Genomic DNA, 18566 nt, shown 5'->3' on the forward strand with positions numbered 1-18566 from the left:
TGGCCCCAGTCCAGCTCTGTGCTGTGGAGGTCAGCGGAGGATGGCCCAAGTGCTTGGGTACCTGCACCTGCATGGGAGACCAGGAAGAAGCATCTGGCTCCTGGCTTCGGATCAGCGCAACACCGGCCATAGCAGTCATTAGGGGAGCGAACCAATGGAAGGAAGACCTTTCTCTCTGTCTCTCTCTCTCTCACTGTCTAACTCTGCCTGGCAAAAAAAAAAAAAAAAGACACTTTGTTGTCATCTGCTGGCAAATTGTCATCATAAATATTTAAATCTACAACATCTTCAGTGACAATGGTGTTCTCTTAGATGGGTACCCATGCAGTTCACAACCTGCACAACCATACCCATGGGCCTTACAGACAGCCTCTACCCCCACTTCTCCTGGGGCTTATTCAGATTTGCAAAATAGTCCCCCACTAGTCACTGCAGATATCTCTTGCCTTTAAATCTCCAGATAACAGACTGGTTTCTTTTGTTTGTTTGTTTGTTTGTTTTGACAGGCAGAGTGGATAGTGAGAGAGAGAGGACAGAGAGAAAGGTCTTCCTTTTTGCTGTTGGTTCACCCTCCAATGGCCGCTGCGGCCAGCACATCTCGCTGATCCGAAGCCAGGAGCCAAGTGCTTCTCCTGGTCTCCCATGCGGGTGCAGGGCCCAAGTACTTGGGCCATCCTCCATGCCTTCCCTGGCCACAGCAGAGAGCTGGCCTGGAAGAGGGGCAACCGGGATAGAATCCGGCACCCCAACCAGGACTAGAACCCGGTGTGCCGGCGCCGCAAGGTGGAGGATTAGCCTGTTAAGTCACGGCGCCGGCCAACAGACTGGTTTCAACGGGCTGTGAATCATCCAAGGAAATTCTCACTTACCATCATCTGGTCGATAAACTCCTTCAAGATTATGGCTACTTTCCTGGTTTTACTAGAGGCTTGGGTGTATATTACAGTTGTAGCTCCACGATTCCAATCAACGACAACCAGGTTCATGTCTTCTACAATGAGCAAAGCTTTCACTAAGTCCTGCAACCAAACTGGAGGGGAGCCTGTTGGTCTGAATCCATGGATAACGAAGGTGGTTTTCTTGGTCACATTCAAGTTTCCAAAAGTTGTGGAGTTGATGATTTGTGCGCAGGTGTGGTTTTTCCTGGTGTAGAGCAACAACCTCACGTTGAGTTCCGTACCAACCACTGCACTGTGAAAGCTCAGTTTGGTGAATGAAGGACATGTTTCATCTGTGTCTGAAAACAAAAATGAGACAGCATCAGAATAGTTCTTTCCTTAGCTGGGCATCCAGCACGAATCCTCTGCTATTCACTGCAGTTCTTACGTACCTTACAGCACCTGGCAAGGGGCGCATCTAGCTGCATGAAGTTGCAGAGTCATGCCTGATTCAGGGCCCCATGAATAGTAACCTGTAGTTTCACCAGGAAAACCATTCTTCTAAATCCTACCTTCTTCCAAGGTCAAGCCCAAAGGTTACCTCTAACCTGCCAGTCATGAGTACTGTCTTTTTACCCTAGAGCCCCCTCCAATACCTTTACATCCCTCGGCGACAGCACAATGACAGCATCTTTTGCAGGATGTACTATGGGTATTTCATACGTGTGTGTTGATCCTGCAGGAGCACGCTGTCTTTGCAATGGTGTCTCATAAGCTGTGTATCTCTCACAGTGCCCAGCACATGGTGGACTCTGAATCATTGAATCTGCAGGGCCCAAGCATGTGAGTTTAGACTTTCCTTGTCTAAACACCGGCCTGCAATGGCAGCAGAGAACATGATGTGCCTTGACCTAAGTCTTTCGTGGACATCCGAAGCTGATGACCACTGTAGCCTTTCTTGGACCCTCTCCATCTCCGCTCCCCAGGCACCACCTTTAAGCATTTATCTTACTGAGCAGGCTCGAAGGAGGGCCTCAGGAAAAGGGTTGGTGATGGGGAAAGGACCAGCACCAGATGAACCTGGAGCACTTTGTTACACCAGAAGGTGTGGGTGTGTTTAGAAACCCAACACAAGGACTCAGAGAGTTTGACAGATCTGGGATAACTGGAGCACAGAATAATTAAGGACAGCAATGAGTTATAGGCTTTGGAGAAAAGCGGGAATCTATGATTCTATGACAAATGTGACAAATAGAGAAGAGACAAAGACGCTATTTTTAGTAGAAGGCTGAATGCTGACTTGAATGTAGAGAGAGGGCTGGAGTTGCTTATCATTTTGCAGCCATCAGAGTAAGGGTAACGGGGCTGTGGTGTAGTGGGTAAAGCTGCTCCACTTCCGATCCAGCTCTCTGCTGTGGGCTAGAAAAGCAGCAGAAGATGGCCCAAGTCCTTGGGCCCCTGGCCCTAATGTGGGAGACCTGGATGAAGCTCCTGGCTCCTGGCTTTGGATCGGCGCAGCTCCGGCCGTGGCAGCCAATTGGGTAGTGAACCAGCGGATGGAAGACCTCTCTCTGTCTCTCCTTCTCTCTGTGTGTAACTCTGACTTTCAAATAAATAAATAAATCTTTGGAAAAAAAAAAAAAAAGAATAAGGGTTACATAGGCAAGAACCATTGCTAACTTGAGGTGGGGGGAATTTTGAAGAGGAGTATAAAATTAGCATAGTCATGACGTGTTTCCCACAGGTTGCTTATTAGTGACCACAATAAAAAATAATAACTACACAAAGGAACTTCAAAAACTTTGTGGAGGCATGGACATTGTGCACAACAGGGTAAGCTGCCTCTTAAGCTCCACATCCATGTCAGAGTGCCTGAGATCCAGTCCCACCTGCACTCTGACCCAGCTTCCTGGGAGGCAGCAGACGATGGCTCAGTAACACAGGCTACAAGTGGCAGCTTACCTGCTAAGCCACAGCACTGGCCCCAGGTTTTTTATTCTTGTATCTTTTGACACATTTAAAATTATTTCCAAATAAAAAGCTTAAATAGAAGAAACAGGACAGGACCATAGTACTGATACCTGGGGAGGGGCGAGGTGAACTCTGCTATCAGGAAATGAAAGTAGATAGATGCTAAAGACTTCTGCTCAAAAGGGAACAAGGGCCTGGAAAAACACTAAAGGTCAAGCAGCAAGATGAGAGAGGGAGTAGCAATGAAGGGGGGCTTTGGGGTCCTTGGGTATTGAGACAGAGTGTTATTTTTGCAAAACTGTAGGAATGTAAGGCCTTGGTCAAGAACCACGGTCAAATAAAAAGTAGAAGCAGACATTTAGCCTAGTAGTTAAATACCCTCATTCTACATCAGACTACATGGGTTCAATTCCTGCTCTGGCTCCCGACTCCAGCTTCCTGCTAATGTAGACCCTGGGAGGCAGCCGTGATAGCCCAAGTAGCTGGGTTCCTGCCACCCACACGGAGACCTGGATTAGGTTTCTGGCTCCTGACCCCAGCCTGGCCCAGTCTCAGCCATTGTGGGCATTTGGGAAGTGAAGTAGTAGATGGGAGCTCTGTCTGTTTTTCTCTATGCCCCTGAAATGAATTTTTGAAAATTAAAAACATAATTTTTTAAGTATAAAAACTCTCTATGCCCATGAAATGAATTTTTTTTCTCTGTGCCCATGAAATGAATTTTTGAAAATTAAAAACATAATTTTTTAAGTATAAAAACTCTGATTAACATTGGTATCCAGACACAATAATATGATCACTGGGAAGACTGCGTTATTTCTAATTAGAAAAATTCTTTAAAATGTGCTGTGATGCCACACCCATGCCCACCATTGCTCAATCAGTTCAGCCAAGGATCACATGGCCATATCACTAACTCCTTGAGCTTAAGCAGTTCCATCCAATTTCTTAAAAATGAATGAATAAATAAATAAATTAATAAAAATTGTGCTTTGAGACATTCTCTCACACTTTGCTGGGCCAAAGGAGAACAGCTAGGCAGGAAGTGAACTGGAGTGACAAATAATTCCTAGCTCCAAGCTGGAGAGGAACCTTTAGGATATTCAGGAGAGGAGACCACTTGGTCACTCTTGGGAGGAGGGGACAGCCAGGGAAAACTGGTAACTTACAAAGAACCAACAGGCCCTGGGGAACATCTGTTCTGTCTTCCACCAATAGGAATTTAGGAACCATTTGCCCTGGGCCCCTATTCTCAATGAATCTACTCTTGCACACCCAGAAATTGTTCCTCCTTCATTCAGAGTCTCAGAGTAGCCTTCACCTTGGAGTAGTTCACAATCCATAATAAATTGGGTCCATTCATATATGTGTCTATTTGAAACTTCTTGTAAAAACTTTGGTACTCAGAAGTGCATGAATTTCCCAATTTATAGAATTTGTACAAATAGCACAAATAACAGCTTCAAGGCTAAGAAGGCTTTGCAACCCCTCATCCTAGAAAACAGGGGGTTAATACTGAGCCACAAACTCCCGGGTTCTTCCTTTTACTCTGTACCATCAGGTAGCATGTGTAGCGAGGCTGGCTCATGCCGTAAATATTTACACCATCTGTTCGCCATTTTCACTTCCTCTTCCTGTTCATTGCATGCTCCTGGAGAACACTGACTGACACTTACCTGGTTACTGGTAGAGCAAGTCCCAGAGCAAATAATTGACAGTTTAATTAGTCATCTTATTGACCAGGTGGTGTCTAGGGTTGGGGCTGAGCCTCTCAGTCATAGCCATAGTAAAACTAAGTTTTGTTCCTGGTTGTGCAACTGACTTCCCAAGTAGCCTGGGAAATAATGGCATCTTTCACTTGCCACCTATTTACCCAAGAGAAGAATGCTACAGAGATTAATTCCGAATGAGGTCATACCTGGGATGACAGATCCCTTTCCCAGGAAGAGAACTTTCTAATTATCATGTCTGTTTGTTTTGAGCCAAACATCAGGCCGGTATCAGAAGTCTCATAGCCGAGGCCTTGGGAGGCCCCGAGAAGAGTTGAGAAATGTGGGGCTGGCTGTCTTTCAGCCGCAACTGCCAAGCTTCGCATTCGTGGAATGGGGCAAGCCACCTCCTCGACTTGCTGAGCCTTCACCAGAAGCCCTTAAAATGGACAGAGTGAAGGGCAAGTAGGGCCTTGTTGTTCTTATTAGAACCAGTCTGGCACCACATTTTTAAAAGTGTCTCAGTTATTTTTGTAATGGCACTATGCCCTTGAGAAGGCCATTTTAATTATTGAGCAACAGGCCAGCATTGCAGCACAGTGGGTTAAGCAGTCCCTTGGGATGCCCACATTCCATCTCAGAGTGCTGGTTTGAGTCCCAGCTACTCCACACTTCTGGTTCAGCTTCCTGCTAATGTGCCTGGGAAGAAGTAGATGATGGCTCCAGTAACTGAGTTCTTGCCACCTGCTTGGAGGCTCTGGATGGAGTTCTGGCTCAGTCCCAGCTCTTGTAGCCATTTGGGGGTGAACCACTGGGTGGGAGATTTTCAGTCTCTTTCTCTCTCTCTATCCTGCTCTCTGTCATTCTGTCTTTAAAATAAATAAATCTTAAAAGAGAGAAAGAGAAAGAATCATCTATGGGGAGCACAGTCAAATTGGCCAGCAGCCTTCAGCTGCCCCATAGGATTAACACAGAAGCCGTGGCAGCCCAGGCTGATCCCAGCCAACGACTGAGCACTGTCGGGTTACTAGACCCGAGCTGGGCAAGCCTTCTTGCCCTATGTGGGCCTCCTCTAACCAGCACTTTTGGCTCAAGGACTCCCTACCGGTTTGGCTGAAATATTCTCCGAGCTGTGCTGGGGTCTGAGGTCTTCCTACCCAGTGCTTCCTTCCCTCTCTCCTTTCCCAGGTGCCAGACCTGCACTATGGTGGGGAGACTTTCTCTGCCTGCTTCTGCTCCTTCACACCCACTCCCTCCAACTGACCTCCTGCATGTCCACTCCTGTCTTGACGTCTGCTTCTCAGAATGTGCTGTACATAAGAATTAACTTCTAGAACCATCTTCCCCCAATTATAGTTTTAGTTCTATAAAGTACACACCTGTGGCTCTCCATAAGTCCGTTTCCTAGGTTCCTCCCTTTGCCCCCAAGTGATGATCTCTTCCTGTCTTTTCAAGGAAGGCTTGTGGTTAATCTAAATCCTAAATTCACTCATATCTGGAAATGAATTATTTAGCCCAAATGAAGCCCTGGCCTTGCACAATATTCTTGCCTTCAGGAAGAATTATAGATATTCTACTTTCTTCTATTGAATTCTACTCTAGAAAACTTTTCCTCTCATATACCACTTGCCCTTTTCCTGCCATATACCTCAAGCATATTTCCTTATTCTAGAGTAACTTCCCCCAACTAGGGTCAAAGCTCCAGGATGATCAGTTTTTTTTTTTTATCTTTTTTTATCCATTGTATTCCCAGTGCCAAGCTCAGAGTTGGCATCAATAAATAATTCCTGAATAAATGAGTATCAACCTGGTAACACATTATTTAGCCATTTGGAATGATCCATATGAAGACTGAAGAGAATACATGATAGAATGTTTAAAATGGCACATGCACTGTGATCAAAAACACTATATAAAAATATGTCCTCAGGTGACAAGGCATAGAGAATAACATGCAAATAAAAAATGAGTTATGCCTTCAATTTCTGATGTGCTTTGTTTAAAATCTGCCCTTCCACCACCCCAGAATTAATAGCATTTCTAATAGCACTTTGAAAAGAAAAACATTAAATTTATCTTATCTTGGACCATGTTACAAATTAGTTTAAGCTTCTTGAAGGCAGTTGTTGTGTAGTTTTTATCTACTATTGTATCCTCAGCACCCAGCACAGGAACTTGTCTTTTCATTGCACCTAAAATCCTTGGACAGTTTGGAGAACATGCCAACAGTAGATAGGGGTGTACAACAAGTTTGTTAAGCGGCATCATCCACGTAATTATAGTTGTAGCTTGTGTTGGTATTTCTAAAGTGATCAACAACTTGGACATCTTTGGAAAGCAAACCTCATTTAGGTTATATTTTGTTTTGTTGAAAAGTCAAGGTTGCTCAGAGGTAGCACCAACTGAGTATGACCAAGTAATCACATAACATGTTTAACTTGTTTCTAAAGCTTAACCTTTTCCATTAGAGTTTTTTTGAAGCAGGAGAAACTTTGCCCCTTTTTTTCAGACTGCTTTGAAATTCAGTGACTCTGAAATGCCCCTACCGGTTGCGAACTGGAAAAATACAACTGGATGGGTGAGGTCTCCAAAACGCTTTGATGAGGAATCCAGACTCCAACTTAGAGGGGCTGTGATTACTGCATACTGTCATCTCTCTGAAAACACTGACTCTCTGGCTCTTTACAGATTAAGTTTGCTAACCCTGTTTCTAATATTTTCAACAAAACCATAACAGGATTTTGGAGAGCATGAGTTTTGGAGTCAGACATAGGCCTAAGGTCCAACCTCACTGCCTACTAGGTGTGTAACCTCTAGTAATGATTGCCTGAACTCTCTGGGCCTCAGTTTTGCATCTGTTCAGTGACCATAATAATGCTGCATGGAGCCATACTAGAGTCCAAAGAGAAGGCGTGCACCCTATACCAGGGCACTTCAAAAAGTTCATGGGAAAATGGAATTAAAAGACAAGTTTATTTTGGTACAAAAATTTTTGAAATCCATGCATAGTTTTTTCATAATACACATTTTCCATGAGCATTTGGAAGACCCTCATATATATGGATTTCAAATATATTTACCTGAGCTTTTTGATGTACCCTGTATATGCTTATTGGAATACCCTCCTGTATTTTGAACCAAATGGAAAAAGCTCATAAAATTCTATAATAAAAAAGAAGGCTATATATGTAAAGCCTTGTGTTTTTCAGCCTGCTTACACACGTCAGCTCTCATAAACTGCTAACATGCTCCCAGGAACAAGGAACTGGTGGTTGACTGGAAGCAATTTTTCCCATTAAACAATAACATGGGGTTGTAAAATGACAATAGCCTATCTTCATGAAAAATTTTGATACTTTTTTCATCGTGGACTTACTTGCACTGATTTTGATTTTCCAAATAGTGCATTAAAATGTCATTTATTTTGAATACTGAACTTCTATACTCCTCCCAGCCCCTTAAAATTTGCACCTGGTTGGCTGGTGCGGCGGCTCAATAGGCTAATCCTCTGCCTGCGGCGCCAGCACACCAGGTTCTAGTCCCGGTCCGGGCGCCAGATTCTGTCCCGGTTGCCCCTCTTCCAGGCCAGCTCTCTGCTGTGGCCCGGGAAGGCAGTGGAGGATGGCCCAAGTGCTTGGGCCCTGCACCCGCATGGGAGACCAGGAGAAGCACCTGGCTCCTGGCTTCGGATCAGCGCGGTGCGCCGACCACAGCGCGCCGGCCACGGCGGCCATTGGAGGGTGAACCAACAGCAAAGGAAGACCTTTCTCTCTGTCTCTCTCTCTCTCTCTCTGTCCACTCTGCCTGTAAAAAAAAAAAAAAAAAAATTTGCACCTGGTGCAAATTTACTGTGTGTTCTCATGTTTCTGAGCCTATTGCATATTGAGCGCCTATAGAGGAAAAGCAGGAAGCTAACTTTCAAAAAAAAAAAAAGCCACAATCTGATCCTATATGCGGAACTAATTCTATTTTTTGTGGCAGCTTCAAGTACAACAACTCTTTCAAGCACATTCATTCTGTGTTTCTTCACTTGAAAGTCCATTTTGTATCAATGGCCCATATAGGACTAACACAGGATTCCCTTTTCTTTGCTGTGAAAAAGAATGTTGCAAGCAAGTACCAAGGGTGGACCAACTCTCCATTCCTGGTGCCAACATCAGACATAATTCCCTTTCAGACATCACTCATTAGCACTACGTTTTTCACAGTTGCATTCACAGTGTTTAATAAGGGCAAATATATAGGTAAAGCAGACGCCCTCAACTTTGCCATGAAACTCAACATTGTAATCAGAAACAAATGTGTGCACACATACTCCATTCCTTGAGATAACTTCAGGCACATTTCAAGTATATTCATCTACCGCGTATATTCAAGTATATTTATTTACTATGTATTCTCTTGTTGGTGAACCTATTGCACATTAGTGCCTCTGGTGGAAAAGCAGAAAACAAACTCCCACTCATCCTGGCCTTGTCAGGATTGTTTTGAGAATGAGAGATAATGTCTATTAGTTATCTAAAACAGTACCTGGTACATGGGTAAAATGCTAAAAAAAAAAACAAAACAAGCAAAAAAAAACCTGTTAAACTTCATAGGTTTGTTAGAAAGACTAAATGTAGATGACTCAGCATACAAGTTGGTATATAACAGATACTCAAAAAGTATTGATGGCTTTCCTTCCATCACTTTACTTTCCTTACCTAAAGCACAATGAATATATAGGTAACCGTGTTTTTCTCCAGCCACAGCACTGGAGCAGAAGTCAGAGGCCTGGCTCTGCCCAAGAGCAAGGTTAAAAACAACGGGCCTCCATTTTTCTCACACTAAAATAAGAGGTTGGTTCCCTGTTCCGGAGATTTAGATAATCTCCAGCATTTTGTTTGGATGCAAAACTCTAGGATCCACAAGCTAACTGACTTGAAAAGAGGCATCAACTCATGAAAACAAATTTCCAGGACAATCCTACCAAAGTTAACAGCCCATGTCTAAAAAATAAGTATGGCGAGAAATTAGAATTTCTTTCAATTTAAATTAGAAGACCCCAAAATAATCATATTTTAGAAATGAGGATACAAGTCAGATAAGTGTTTGTCGCCTTTATGTCGAACACTTTCTTAAAAAATTATTTACTTGAAAGGCAGAGAGAGAGAGAGAGAGAGGTCTGCTGGTTCATTCTTCAAATGCTTCCAATAGCCAGGGCTGAGGAGAGACTGAAGCCAGAAGCCCAGAATGTCTTTTTTTTTTTTTTTTTTTTTTGACAAGCAGAATGGATAGTGAGAGAGAGAGACAGAGAGAAAGGTCTTCCTTTGCCATTGGTTCACCCTCCAATGGCCGCTGCGGCCAGCGCATCTCGCTGATCCGAAGCCAGGAGCCAGGTGCTTCTCCTGGTCTCCCATGCGGGTGCAGGGCCCAAGGACTTGGGCCATCCTCCACTGCCTTCCCGGGCCACAGCAGAGAGCTGGCCTGGAAGAGGGGCAACCGGGACAGAATCCAGCGCCCCGACCGGAACTAGAACCCGGTGTGCCGGTGCCACAAGGCGGAGGATGAACCCGTTAAGCCATGGCGCAGGCCAGAAGCCCAGAATTTCATCCAGGTCTCTCCTGTGGGTGGCAGAGACTTAAGTACATTAGCCACCATCTGCTGCCTCCCAGATGTGGATTATAGGAAGTTGGATTGGAAGCAGAACTACCAGGACTCAGACTAGGCACGCCAATATGGGATGCAGGTGGCCCAAGTGGGGACTAACCACTGCACCACTCACCTGCTCCAAGCACTTTTTGTTGTTACTGATTAAGTACCCTTTAGTGAATAAATATAGGTCCACATGCTACAACAAGGATGAGACCTGAAAACACGGTAAGTAAAGAAACCAGTCACACAAGACCACATATTATATGGTTCTATTCTTATGGACTGTCCAGAATAGGCAATCTATAGAGACTAAAAGCAGGTTAGCACTAATTTAGGGCTGGGGTGGGAAGAGGTAGAATATGATGGCTAAGGGAACCGGTTTCCTTTTTCGAGGTCATGAAAATATTCTAAAATTGGTGATGGTTGCACTTATCTGTGAATCTACTACAAGTTATTGAGTTGTACACTTTAAATGGGTGAATTGTATGGTATGTGAATTTTATCCCAGTAAAGCTGTTTAAAGTGACATGCTACCTTGAAGCTACACGAAATTGTCCAGGCCGTCTCGGTGTCACACTCAGGCTCTGGCTTTTTAGCTTCTCCCTGCTTTTGGAGGCAGGGATTTCACTCCCCACATTTCTAATGGGGAGAAAACCTCTTTATAAAGAGAGGAGACTCCTCCCCGTTCACATCCAAAGAGGTGCCTGTGAGAAGAAACGATAGCATTGCAGAGAGAAATAACGCACAGATGAAACAATTGTGAGTGTGGACAAGAGGCGAGAAAGTTCTAAGAGCCCAGTTGGGTTCACTTTCATCTCTCAGTATGGCGGGTCGACTTACTGTTACAAAGGAAGCTACCAGCTGATAACACTTCCATGTTTCCCTTCCACCCTCAGCTCACTCCCCTCCAAACCCAACTGACAGACGGGAAATGCCACTTGCCTTGGCCTTGGCCTTGATGCATAGCAGCCAGTCAGGAAGTAGGACGGGCATGGTCCTGACTCACACTTGATTCAGGTTTTGAGCTCTGAGGCACACTCAAGCTATCATTTTCCTCCACCCTCAAACCTGACACACACGTGTGCTCATAACTCCTTTGGAACAGAAGTTCACAGCGAAGTGGACTGACTTGATGTTGCCTGAAAATATTGACTGGATTCAGATCAAGATTAAGAGGTACAGTTTCAAGTATTCTGCCTGCTCAGGAATGCACGTGACTCATTATCTGGGAGACAAGAGTACTGCCTGGGGACTCCCGGAGCCCGAATAGGTACAGAAACTCCTGCTTGAACACACTCCAGTGTGTATCAGAAAACACCGTCAAGACCCAAGAAAGAGAAGTCTAAAAGGATTTCCAGGTGTTAGGCCAGAAATTGCCTTGGGGGTACTAGAAAAGAAGTTAGATGCCTAATTTTAAGAGCAGTCAGAGAGAAAGGTGACATATCCCGGTCGTGAAATTCTATGCAAACTTTTAAATCTGAAAAATAATTCTGTTTATATTCTTTGTGTGTGAAGGACCCTGCTGAATTTGGCATTGTTTCCTAAGCCACCAGATTGTGAAACGATTAACAGCTGGCCAGGGCCAGAGCTGGTGGAATAGTTCTTGTTTCTCTCTTACTCTGGGCCAGGTTAAGCAGGGTGCTGGCGAGGGCTGGGTACTGGGCCAGAAGGAGGTTGGACGGCAGGTACCAAAACGCACGTGGAGGGAATGAGTTCTAGTGGTGGCCCACAGCACAGGGTGACTATGGCACACACTAACCCATTACATGTTCTGTGAAAACCAAGAGAGAAGAGCTCCATGGCTCCCAACATGAATGGTAAGGACATGGGAATGCTAATGGCCCTGATTCTATCAGTACACATTGCATACACATACTGAAATATCGCACCACTCTACACATATGTTATGATTATTACAGGTTAAACAAAAAGTAAGAAAAAGCATGCATAATGTTGGAATCAGAAAAATACCAAAGATGCAGATGGGCAGAGGCGCTGTTGGTTGGCGGAATATCTATGTTTTTAACCCCCAGCTGTACTTCTTCAGGATGCAACCGAGAAAACAAAGGGGATGCCAGCTTTGCACACTCTCACCTCTTCATCATGTGCACAAACATGCACCTTCACACCCCTCACTCACCTTTGCTTCCGTGTTGGAGAAAGATGAGTCAGACACGCACGGGCACAGTCATAGATCATTCCAGAGCATTTCCGAGATCGGAGACAAGAGTCTCTAGGTTTTGGTACTACCGTAGTCTCCCCCGTTACCTCTTTCTGTGGTTTCAGTTATCCTTGGACAACCGAAATCCAAAACTATGGTACAGTAGGATGAGATATTTTGCAAATGGGAAAGACCACACTCACAAAACATTGATTACTGTAGAATGCCTTTTATAACTATTCTATTATTTTAATTGCTCATCGTTGTGCCTAATTTATAAATTAACCTTTATCATAGGTGTGTATTTATAGGGAAAACACAGTATGTACAGGGTTTGGTGCTACCCACGGTTTTGGGCGTCTGAGAGATGCCTTGGATGGAATTGAGTCAGGCACTGGGAGGGGAGGGAGACTACAGTAAGCTGTTTTCTCTGGGAAATATCTACTTAACCTGATACAGTTACCCGAGGTCAAAATGAGAGAGCAGAAGTGGTAGCTTTGGGATCTGTATGGAAGGAAGGCAGATACTTCCGGGAATAGAGAATCTCTACCTGTACTTGCCCGGAGGAAAAGTCCTTGTCAAGGTCCCTGCGGGTGCCTAAAGGTCAACCGATGAGGATCAGACCCGCCTCAACCTTTAACCCCCATACCCTGAATCTATAAAAGGAGCTCTCCCAGTCTCTGACAGGCGACTTCTAGGCCCCCACTCTGTTGCTCTGTAGGGACCCGGGAACCTCGCCCGGGAGCGGAACCCCAATAAAAGCCTGTGAATTAATTGATTCGTCTGCCTGGGAAGATTTGTTACGCGCCGGACACCTTGCAAGAAGAACTTTTAAAAATCCTTATTTTCATTTTTTTAAATTTTTTATTATTTTATTTATTAATTTGACAGGTAGAGTTATAGACAGTGAGAGAGAGAGAGAGACAGAGAAAAAGGTCTTCCTTCCATTGGTTCACTCCCCAAATGGCCACAAAAAATCCTTATGACAAGTGGCCTTAATTTAGAACAATAATGTATCAACCGGTATTTTCTAGACAACCTGCAGCTGAAAAACATTGTTAAAAAAATGCAGATTCCAGGATCTCACTCAGGACTCACCGAGCCTGGATATTTGTGGATAAGAGTCTCCGCATTTTTACCATTCCCCCACCCCTTCTCCCCAAGGTGATTCTAGCTTGAGAGTTTGCTAGCCATTGCTTTGTTCACTGGTAACATTATGGCAAACATTCCAAACGTGACTTCACAGAGATTAGGACAACAAAACAAAGATCTCTGAAAGTAAAGGACTTCTGCCCAAGGATTTCTGAAGGCCACCTTAACACTTGCTAATTTGGAGACAGGAAGCCAAAGAAGAGGGAAATAAAATGTCAATGTATTTGCCTTCAATCAGGTGTTTAGTATTCAACACTCTGCCCCATGAAAGTTCCAAGTTCATGGTTTTGTAGGTAATGGGAAATCTAGATTAGGTTTATAGCTATAATTATGTTTTTTCCTCCCAGCTACATAACTTTCATGCTGTATTTCTCCACTTAGATTATATCATGTGGCAGTAACAATATTCTAGAATCATTTAAAACCAGACTTCAGGGACGGACATTGTGGCTAAGCATGTTAAGCAGCCAGTATCCCATATGAGCAGCAGTTGGAGTCCTAGCTACTTCAGTTCTGATCCAGCTCCCTGCTAATGCACCTGGGAAGGCAGCAGAAGGTGGCCCCAGTATCTTGGCTCCTACTGCTCACATGGGCGATCCAAGAGCTCCAGGCTCCAGACTTCCCGCCTGGCCCAGCCCAGGCCTTTTCAACCATTTAAAGAGTGAACCAGCAAATAGAGGATATCTCTGTTTCTATCTCTGCCCCTCCTATTCTCCCTATAACTCTCCCTTTCAAATGAATAAATAAACCTTAAAAAACTTATAAGGAGATTTTCAGTAAAAAAAAAAAAAAAAAAAAAGCTGGTCCCACCCCAAAGTAAATTGCCTTTATTCCAACGACCTGAACAGAGATAATGGGAGACAGAAAATGCCCAGCAACCAGTATCAGGATTTTGTGTAGGATTGGTCCCTACCCTATTAAGATAACCTCTCAGTTTGTGCTCAGTATTTAAATTTAAGAGTGATAAGAAACATATTTTAAAATACTGATTTCTCAGGCCGGTGCCGAGCTTAACAGGCTAATCCTCCACCTTGCGGCGCCAGCACACCAGGTTCTAGCCCGGTTGGGGCGCCGGATTTTATCCCGGTTGCCCCTCTTCCAGGCCAGCTCTCTGCTATGGCCCGGGAAGGCAGTGGAGGATGGCCCAAGTGCTTGGGCCCTGCACCCACATGGGAGACCAGGAGAAGCACCTGGCTCCTGGCTTTGGATCAGTGAGATGCGCTGGCTGCAGTGGCCATTGGAGGGTGAACCAATGGCAAAGGAAGACCTTTCTCTCTGTCTCTCTCTCTCTCACTATCCACTCTGCCAGTCCAAAAAAAAAAAAAAAACTGATTTCTCATTTTAAAGTACCAGCTTAAGTATAATTTTAACTCACTGATAAATCAACTTCAAAAACATATTTTAAAAAATTTATTTGTAGCTTGAAATCCTAATATACTTAATTTTTTTATTTCCCTTCTAAACTTCATTTACTGACATATATATCTGATTTTAATGTAGTTGTAATCATGGTTTACCTATGAGTATAAATTTGAACTCTATTTTTTCTACCTTGTATTATTGTAAAAGCAGATTTCTGGATAGCACCAGAATTATTTTAAACTTTTTAAAAATTAAGTTGGTAATGCTGTATTTTAACCATCCCCGTATGTGGGGACGTCCCTGTTGTATCTAGTTCCAGTGTATTATAAGTAACATGCCCTTATCTCTGTGTGTGTGGCTTCTTTCTTTTTAAAGTTTAGAGTAACTTTCCAGCAGTGGCTTAACAAGCTCAAAGGGCATTAATGTTTTTCTGAGTCTTATAATAACAGATTTCCTCCTTGCCTTTCGCAAAAATAACAATTTTCACAACCACAACCTATGAGAAAAAGTCCTGGGTTCCTAAAAAGACTGCGAAGTACTTTTTTTAAATTTCATTTTGATACCTTACTATGTACACTAGTGTCTTAATTTATTTCTTCATTATGATTGTTAATTTTAAGTTTCTAATATGCCAGACACCATTCTAAAAGGTTTATGGAAGTAAAAAAAGAATAATTTAAATAAACCTTCAAGATATGAATGTATGAAAACTTGCCCTCTCTGTATTAGACATCATAAAGCACATTTTTTATTTACAAAAGTAAGTGATCTCACTTCATGGATGTGGAAAAGCCCAGAAAAACTTCTCTGAAAGAAAATAACACTATTCTAGATATTTCAGCATATTTAATTTTTATGCCTAAGAAGTTAATTCAAAGGAATCATTGCTTCTTTTACTAAGAAACACTTTTTTCAGGATTAGACAGTTCATTTAGCCCACATTTTCTTTCTTTAAAAATGACTGTGTGGAACTTTAAAGTCTACTGAAAGGAACGGGGCGGGGGTGGGCAGTGAAAAAAATACAAGATGACAATACTATTACTTAAAAAATTTTAAGAAAGTCATGCAATAAATGACGTACCTGATCTCACCAAGCACAGCAAACTGATGAACAGATATAATCTCAGCATATGGAAACTGGAGAGAACGCCTGTCACACTCACTGGAACGATTCCTCCGCGCGGAGCTTTAGGCTTCCCCCGGTTTTGCTGTCGGCGAGCTCAGATAACTAATCCAGAGGTGCGGTGACAACAGGAAGTTCCAAGGGACAGCTTGCGGGCGGGTCCCAACCCTTTCAGGATCTTTGGCTCCTCCTCTTTTCAATAAAAGGTCAGGTACTTTCTACCTTACACAGTTTTATGCATATCTGAATATTGTAATTTGTATTTGCAGAATGACGAGTTCAAAATAGTTTCATTCTTTGTGGGCGGTTTATTAGTCGTTTGGCTTGGTGTGTTGAAACCCAGTGTGATTTGAGACCTTCCCCTCACCCCCCTTGTTCTTATGAATGAAATAACAAATCTAGTTAGTATTCTGTTGGCTTGTATAAACAAACCTACCTTTAATGTTAATTCACATACCACATTCATTCCTCATAAAGCAGTCTTTACTGAGAATATTTCATTAGATCAAATTATATATTTGTCAACATATATCTATGCTTCAGATTAAACTTTTTTTTATATTAACACTTTTGCTTCTTCCTATCCAGAGTTACAATTTCTCTGATAGTTTTATTTTTTTTTTAAGTGTCTACTTTTTTCTTTCTTTATTTGGCAGACACAGAGAAAGATATATTGTCCATTCTCTTTCTGATTCATTCCCCACAAGCTGTTAACAGACAGGGCTGGGCCAGGCTGAAGCCAGGAGCCAGGAACTCTATTTGGGTCTCCTGTGGGGGTGGCAAGGACCCAAGTACTTGAGCCATCATCTGCTGCCTCCCAGGGTGTGCATGAGCAGGAAAGTGGTCAGAAACAGAGCCAGGACCCAGATACCTCTGATCTGGGTTGTGGGCATCCCAAGCAACAGCATAACTGGGCTCCATCTGCTTCTGCTGTGCCAAATTACCTGTCCCTCTAATAATTTTTAAGCTGGAATCTAATCACCTGGTAATAGAAGCAACCAAAGCTGTGTGCCTCAGCTACAGAATAATTTAATTCCCTTTCTGGTAGAAGCACTTGCAACATTTATTCAGGCTTCTGGTGGTCCAGTGAGCTTAAAAAGAAATTAATAGGGCCGGCTTCGTTGCTTAGTGAGTAAAACTGCCACATGGGACACCAGTGTCCCACATGGGCACTGGTTCTTGTCCCAGTTGCTCCACTTCTGATCCAGCTCCCAGTTAATTGCCAGGGACAAGCAGTGAAAGACGGCCCAAGTGCTTGGGCCCCTGCACCCAAGTGGGAGACCCAGATGAAGCGCCTGGCTTTGGCCTGGCCCAACCCTGGCCTTTGTGGCCATCTAGGGGGTGAACCAGTGGATGGAAGATCGACCTCTCTCTCTCTCTCTCTCTCTCTCTCTCTCTCTCCCACTCCCTCTCATAACTCTGACTTTCAAATAAATAAATAAATGTAAAAAAAAAAAAAAGCACAATTTAAGAATACATTTTGATGCAAAGCATCAGTCAAAATCCACCAGTTATTTTGCATCTGTCATTTATTTGTTTTCTCTACGTGGGCAAGCCATTTGAGTTGTAGGAGATGCCTTTGCAGGAAGGAGACTCCAATGATACATCCTACGAAGTCAGTACACCAGAACCAGAGTGCGGAGGGCACCTCTACAAGTGCTCCAAATAGGTTTCCAAGGCACACCTCAGGCCTAATGAATGCTAAGACTACCTAACACTGGTCCACCAACTTGAGCTCCAATCCCACATCTTTCACACTGGTTGAGTGGCCTAAGCACAGCACTGAAGTTCTCTAAGTCTTGGTTTTCTCAGTTGTAAAATGAAGGTAATAAAATGTAATAAAATGCTGCCTCCCTTAGGGTTGTCCTGTGGATTATAGGAGCAGTTACAAAGCCGTTACTGTTGTTGCCCACTGATCACACGAGCTGCCCGGTCCCCCAGCCAGAAGGCAGACTGCTCAATGTTGTGGCTATGTGGTGTAGAGGGCCTCTCAGAGCCATGGTGATTCAGGCGAAAGCCTTTAGCCAGCACTTGAGCCTAGTTTTGGCTTTGTCTCCAGCTTGGAGAAACAAATTCAGGAAATATAAGTAGGAAGAGAACCAAATCCATGACCTGACACCTTTTTTATTGTCCGTTTGCTTTAAACTTTACTCATTTGAAAACAGCTGCCCTCTGGAACAAATGGAGAATTGTTTCCCATGTGTCTTAGGAACTTGTGATGGTATGCATTGCTTCCTGTTGGTTCAGTGTACTTGCCTGATAAATATTTGTTGAATTCCTATCAGTTTTGAGAACCATGCCCAGTGCTTATCTAGACAGAGCCAATGCCAATATACGTTTTCTGGAAATAGCCTAGGATAGGAAAAAGAATCATTTCTGTTGGGCGGTCTCTGGGGGTTACTGTTAATGAGTTTCCCGCTGCTGGGTACAGAAGTCCCTCTAACTACCAGTCCTTGAAATAGTAAAGGAATCATGGGGCTGGCACTGTGGCGCAGCGGATTAACGCCCTGGCCTGAAGTGCTGGCATCCCATATGGGAGCCGGTTCTAGTCCCAGCTGCTCCTCTTCTGATCCAGCTCT

The 18566-nt window shown here is 43.7% G+C and overlaps 1 protein-coding gene across 3 annotated transcripts in view; it reads right to left on the reverse strand.

The window, feature by feature from the left end:
• The window catches only part of LIPH (lipase H), a 47842-nt gene extending 31769 nt beyond the window's left edge, over nt 1–16073 (reverse strand). For all 3 annotated transcript variants that reach the window (XM_062210904.1, XM_062210912.1, XM_062210894.1), the window contains exons 1-2: nt 15946–16073; nt 870–1237 (exon numbers count right to left, since the gene is read on the reverse strand). In XM_062210904.1, the coding sequence (XP_062066888.1) occupies nt 870–1237; nt 15946–15994 (417 nt within the window). In that variant the 5' untranslated portion in view covers nt 15995–16073. The remainder of the gene's footprint in view (nt 1–869; nt 1238–15945) is intronic.
• Between the last annotated feature and the right edge of the window lie 2493 nt (nt 16074–18566).

Source organism: Lepus europaeus, chromosome 2 (genome assembly GCF_033115175.1).
Source record: "Lepus europaeus isolate LE1 chromosome 2, mLepTim1.pri, whole genome shotgun sequence".
Lineage (NCBI taxonomy): Eukaryota > Metazoa > Chordata > Mammalia > Lagomorpha > Leporidae > Lepus > Lepus europaeus.